The sequence below is a fragment of the Trachurus japonicus genome, chromosome 9 (assembly GCF_045865225.1).
Source record: "Trachurus japonicus isolate A0001 chromosome 9, Traja_1.0".
Classification (NCBI taxonomy): Eukaryota; Metazoa; Chordata; class Actinopteri; order Carangiformes; family Carangidae; genus Trachurus; species Trachurus japonicus.
Window position 1 is genome coordinate 17,795,033 of NC_140915.1, and position 6,807 is coordinate 17,801,839.

A 6,807-nucleotide genomic window follows, 5' to 3' on the forward strand; every position below is an offset into this window, starting at 1 on the left:
GTGATTCGTGATTTGCTTCATTCGCGCCGCTTCAGACGCTCCAGATGTTTCATGGCGTGGCCACGTTTCGTCACGCCATTTACTTTGATTTTCAATGTAGAGTTGCCACTCAATTAGCGTCTATCGCGTTTGGTGTGAACGCCCCTTAAGGGGGTTTCAAGTTGTGTCATTGATATGAACCAATGTCAGCCACCCCTGTTGCAACGCCTCTGCATGGGACAACTTGCAGAATATTCGAAAACTTTTATCATTAGGATACTTTTCATCTTTAATTACATTGCACGTTGTTCTTGTTTTAGCTGTCCTGTACTACATTATTTTGAAATTCCATTCATTGTTTAGGTTTTTATTTATTTTTATCCAATTTTGACATCAGTGTTTCTTGTGTCTTGGACTTTTTAATATATCTTTTTCTCGGCTGCATTGTGAATGTTGTCCGGCCTATATCAATCCATTTATTATTTGGTTTTAGAAAAAGTGGTGAGCAGTGTGTATAAGATCATTTATCATTGTACTGTGTGTTTGTTTTTATCTCACTCTGGCATCTCTGTGTTTCAGGAATGGGACTGGGATTAGGGTTGGGTGCAAATAAACAAACAAATTCAAACAAACAAACACACTGTAAATTCAGAAAAACATCATTGTGTTGTTGTTTTTTGCAGCGCCTGCCTTGTCGAATTGCAGAGGATGTCGAATTGATCTTAATTAAAAGCAAATCCAAGGGGAAAGACCTGTCAGTCTGAGAGCTATAAAGCAACAAGCATGTAACAGATATTTACTAATAACTCTTTCATTTCTTGATCTTCTTCCACATCCATCATGCTGAAATGAGGAGGAGAATGATTAGAAACAAAAACGCCAAGTGTAATTATCCTCAACCACAACAATAGCAAACAGACAGACAGAGAGACACACTCCGGTGTCGACTAATGAAGGAGGTTAATATAGAATTATGTGTGGAGAGAGGAGGAGAGATCTCTCTTCCTTTAGGTGAAGCAGTGAGATGATCCTCGTGAGGGTTGGATAATTAGCCCCATGAAGGTGTAGAGAAGCCTGATTCTTAACCCGCACTAGCCCTCCCTCTTCATTACTCTGTGTTCGGAGGTGAGTAGGAGGTGGAGGGGGATAAAACAAAACAAATAAAACTCATTAAAGGTGCCCGTGTGGCTACAAATCCCCCCCTCTGCAGTATGCTTACATACCACAGACATCATTAGCTCTGGTCAAAGGAGCCATCGTTATTCTGCCTGGATATGAACGCAGATCAAAGCCCGCTATAGTTCATTGTCTTTTAACCTCAGGCAGGATTCTCAAAATCAGAGCTCCCTTTTTGGCAGCTTTCCATTTTTTCCTCCCATGATCTCAGCCTGTGGAGACCCATAAAATCACACCACATCTCAAAAGCAAATCTTAAGATGAGAGAGAGAGAGAGAAAAAAACACAGCTCTAAATGATTTCTCCAATGATGCACCCAAGGCAGTTTCTTGTTGTGAAGAATGAAGTTGATTTTTGATGCTGCAAAATAGATAAGGGTTCTTTTGTAGTTCTATAAAATTAGAAGTTTGGTAAAATCCTGAAGAAGAGAAGTTGTGTTCACATTCAATGACAACTTCAGCGTCAAGAGATTTTTCCCACGTTGTTATAAGCCAAGACAGTGAAGCCCAACTCGAGGTGTGGAAAAGATTCTTGGTTACCAGAGTTTTTGTCTATTCAGAATTGTCTTTAAAGGGATAGTTCAACATTTGGGCAGATTGGCCCATTGCCATAATCCCTATAGTTTTAGTAGTAGGTTTGTTACCTTTAATTGTCGGTGCAAGCTATTATTTAGAACGGCGGAGCAGAGCCACGAGCTGCTCAGAGCTATGCTACGGAGGGAGGCTAATGGGATTTCCCTCATCGAACTCATCAAATACACAATCCAACAACTCCAAAACTCTCTTGTGGACAAGTTGTGACCTGCACATCCACCACGCTATGAGATAATAATGTAACCTTATGAGACTGAGTTGTTTTCGGGGCACAAACCATATGTTCATATGTTTTCCCATTCACATTCATATTGTTGCATTATACTGTATGTGTAACATGTGTAACATTTCAGTGAAGGGCACCTGTGTGACTGCTCTGTCATTGTGCTGCTGCATGGGAGCAGTCGGCTACTGAAGGAAACACACAATTGAGCAGAAACAAACCCAGACGGCCCTTAAGACAATATTTACATCTCACACACCCTCTGAGCGAGTCTGCTGTCCAACTGCAGTGGTGTTAATACAAGCAGAGAATCTCAGCTATTCATGTATTTATAAGACAATGTCCAAGTTTACTATGTCAGACTCTAGACACAATGGTTTAAATTCCACTACGACTGAGACTAAACTTCCTCCATCCCAGTTCAGCGACTTCAGCTGACACAGGTTTTATTCATAACAAGAAGGCGCAGCTGTAGCAGCCGATAAATCTCTAGTTCTTACTTTTAAATCAAAAGATTTCACAGATGGTGAACAGACCGATTGACTTGAGGTTGTATGGTGATGTTTTAATGTTTAGCTACCATAAAAATTGTTAAATCTCTTGTTGCTACAGGCATTAAGCAATTAGTTGTTATATTTGAGTTCAGTACTACCTAAATCACATTTAGTAGGAAAAAAAAGAAAAATTTATAATCATAAACATATCATGAACATACATTTGTGACAGAAGTCATTAACATGTTTCCACCTAAACTTTGATTAACCATTTTCTATTTGATTTAAGTAGAAGATTTTTAATTATATGTCTCTTTGTATCTGTTTATAAAACCATTCATTCATAATTTCCTTGATTTTTAGGAATATACTCAGCAGGATTTTAAATTTGCTTATCTTAACGTTGATTTAACTCATTTTAGTTCTGCTTTACTTCGCTTAGCGCAAAGACTGGTATGCTCCAAAGATAACCAAGTCCAACCAAAATCAAGAACCTCAAAAGCTAAGTAATTATTATAGTAATGTTAAAGTATTATATGGCATTTGAAATGCATTTTTTTTGCAATTTATTTTGTTACACCTTTTCTATTTTCATCAGCCAGGAGATGAGGAGGAGACCACCAGAGATCATACAGTTGTTGAGTATTGAGAAAATGCGTGTGAGAGATGAAATTTTTAAAGCCATTGGCTGAATGAGAATGAGACATAGTTTTACATTAACCATCAGGATAAACGCCAACACACCAGCAGTTTAGGAATTGACAGTTTTATTCAGTGCAAGGAGTCTAATAGCAGGAGTCGGTGATACGCCTCATGCTCATGAACCTCATGCCGCTCATGCCCATGTTCATGAAGTTCCTGTACTCGCCGGGCCTCATGTACATCATCCTGCCTCTGTAGTGGGGCTGCTCGTACATCAGCCAGTGGCCGTCCATCACGTTGCAGGACATGCAGTTGCTCATGCGGTAACGGTCCTGGATGTTGTCACAGTCGTCCATCAGCTCATGCATCTGACCTCCGAAGTTCTCCCTCTCGTAGATCCTCATCCTGTAGTTTCCCCTGTACTGTGGAGCAGAAGAAGAAGGAGAAGGAGTGGGTTTAACTCTTGTGTGTCACTCAGCAGAGTTCATCATCTACAGTAAATCTAGTCCAGTGTGAGATCTTACCATGGGGATCATACGGCAGGACCTGATGCTGTCGCTCATGTTCATCATGCTCATGTAGTCGGCGTACTCGCCCCTCCTCATGAAGTACTGGTTGCCCATGAAGTTGGTACGATCGTAGACCATGAAGCAACCTCTCTCCACCCTGCAGGAGTGGCACCTGCTCAGGTAGGAGGACATGTCGGGGCAGTCGCTCATGCACTCGTAGGAGCGGCCCTGGAAGTTCCTGTCCTCGTAGAAGACGATCTGAAAAAGGGAGAAAAGTTTGGATTTTACTCTTCTGTTTAAGTTCATGTTGGTTTCCAAATGCTACTGCCCTGATTACCAAAATGTTGAGGTGAATAATTACATTTGAAAAGGAAAACTCACTCTGCTCATCATGTTCATGCCGGTGGAAGTCATTTTGTTGGTAATTTGACAGGCGCTGCTGCTGCTGCTGCTGTTGGAATTGCTGCTGCTGTTGCTGCTCTTGCACCGAACTGTACTCTCCCTGGTTTAACCCTTTTCTTTTATACCTGCCCCCGCAGACCGGCCCTTTGTCCAAACCCCCTGAGCCAGCAATGACGCCATAGAAATGGACAGAATATGGAGGGATTGTCCACATTTCTAGGGGCCATTTCTCGTACAATGCGGAGGGGGGGCGGCCACAGAAAGGGTGAAAGGGTTAACAATTGGGGGCTCGTACCTTGACATTGTTTGGACATTACGTGACATACTGTGTTTTGCCAGCAACAACATTTTTTCCGTTGTTTTTTGTTCCTAATGCATGGCCTGTTGTTTGTAAAGTCATTGACACTGGTATGTTGTATTAAATACAGAACAGAACTTTTTTTTCTTTTTTTAAAAGAGGATTACATCATACATTTTCCAATAACTGACAAATACTGGGAATAACAGAGGGACAAGTGTTAGTAGTCTTTTAATTTAGTGTAAACTCTTGAGCTAACTCAAATCTAAACATTCATGGGTGATTCATTCTTTGTCTTTTTTAAGTGAGTGAATGGTTTACATACAGTATTGTATGTTAGATGTGTTAGAAACCCAAGCCCTCTGAAAAATACCTTACATCTAATAATATCAATAATATTCCCTATCATCATTTTTGCTGTTAGACATGAGGACATTAATCTTGGTACATGTATTAAATAGTTTTTTTTAAGGAGAATATAAAAGCCGGATGGTGTGTCTCTTAGGTAAAAGTTGGCTAGAGGGTTATGTAAATGAGGTTGTCTATAATCATTCAAATAAAAAGAACTGTACAAAATTAAGTACAATAACTTGTTTGACATAAACCTGTAAGTGTTACATCAATAATAAACCCTATGTTTAAATCTTATTATAACGTGTAGTAGCCTCCTATAGGTGAGGGATTTCTATCCAGTTCAACTGACTGAAGTTTGCATAGGGACACTTTAAGTAATTGTTTATATTTTGTCATTACATGTGATAAAAGTACACAGGTGAGCTGGAAGATAGGCTACATAAAATGTCATTCAATAAAACACCAATAGCATTAACAAACAATCTTACAAACCGTCAATATACAAGAGTCAGATAAAGTTATAATTAACATATTTCTGATTATTTGAGCTAAGTGTAAGGAACAATATTCTAAATGTTTTTTGTTGTTGTTTTTCTCTCATTTATCAAAGCTCAAAAAGAATTATGACTTAAAATCATCAAAAAGCAGTAATAACAGTGGCCGAGTGGACAGTGCGATTTGATGACTTTGATGAATATAATGCCCAACTGAAAACAGTAAAGGGTACATTCATGGATGGAAAAACACCAAGGGGGCCCCAGGTTAGAGATTAGGCTGCTACCGACCTCCTGTGTACATGTAACATGGCCCCAGGCAGCCACCCAGTAAACTACTGTCAACAAACCACTACTGTTATCTCGTCACCTGACAGAATATTAGCAGCCTTATAATAGGCTAGTACTTCTATAATGAAAGAATAATTAACTTGAGACACAACTAATTGAGGCTGAATCTGGTATGAGTAGTAGTTTGGAGTTTCTTATAAATTCCTCAATGATTATGTTCTGATCTGGAGCCCTTTTATAAACAGCCTTGATTATTACACGGTGGTTAACGTAAGGCGAGACACTACAGGCAATAACACTGTTTCCTCCCCATGCACTGATCAATTTTGAGATTTGGGGAAATTTTGCCTCCTTAACATGTCTTCTTTCAAAAGAAATGGTAGAAAATTCACATCAAGGTGGTTATGGGCTCTTCTGTATCCTGTACAATTGACAATCTATGGAATTTTACAGTAAAGGGCGTTTTCTCAAAATGAGTTTTTACTTATACTCTGAGCAGAAATCTCCACTTCAGTAGCACCTACAGACACCATACCTTCTAGTTTTATCCTATACTCTGAAGGTTTTCACAGAGGGGTTTGTTGATATAATATTCACAGCCTGATTTATACAACATTTTATTCCTAAAAAAAAAAAAAAATCCTTTTTTTTTAGGCTGATGAATCCCCTGTGAAAACTTTTGAATCTAATATGTCAACAAAATAAAACAAGAATTGTGAAAGTACCTTTATCCATTGTTCAGATTTCTGTTCTGGAAATGTATGTAAATTGGTGCATATAGTACTTTATTAATCCTTTGCAGGAAATGGTTGTGTCACAGCAGTTCCAATAGAATAGAATAAAAAATACAGAAACATAAAGTAACTTAGGCTAGCAATAAAATTAAGGATACAGTAACAAAATCTGTATAAAATTATAAGGAGACATAAAACACATTTACAGTATCAGTTAGAACAGGATGAACAATTGTGCAGCAATGTAACATACAAGTGCAGGTGTGCAGCTCTTTAATAATAATAATAATTATTCTGTATTAAAGAGTCTGATGGCTGCTGGCAGGAAAGACCTGAAGGTACTCCGCCAAAACACCTTCAGCTCAAGTAGTGGATGTGAGGAATTTATTTAGATATTGCCTCATTTACATATTTCCACATAAAATTTGACCAAGCTTGTAATACAAAAAATAACTGTCTTAATGTAAGTAATAACATTGGGAAGTTTCATGGTGATAACTGTGAATGTTTTACCCTTTTCACCTGTGGTGTGTTGAGGTAATGCGGCTGCTTGCAGTTCCACCTCTGGACACAGAGTGGCGCTGTGGCGGCGCTGCCTCCACTCACTGTGACTCTCTT

General features: G+C 39.0%; 1 protein-coding gene across 1 annotated transcript; it reads right to left on the bottom strand.

Annotated features, from left to right (window-relative positions):
* Positions 1–3,215: 3,215 nt before the first annotated feature.
* LOC146981252 (gamma-crystallin M3-like) lies at positions 3,216–4,120 on the bottom strand. Its single transcript, XM_085788145.1, has 3 exons — positions 3,998–4,120; positions 3,632–3,874; positions 3,216–3,529 (listed from the first exon to the last, which is right to left on the bottom strand). The coding sequence occupies exons 1-3, from the start codon at positions 4,028–4,030 to the stop codon at positions 3,251–3,253; spliced, it is 555 nt and encodes a 184-aa protein (XP_085644271.1). The 5' UTR covers positions 4,031–4,120; the 3' UTR covers positions 3,216–3,250.
* Between the last annotated feature and the right edge of the window lie 2,687 nt (positions 4,121–6,807).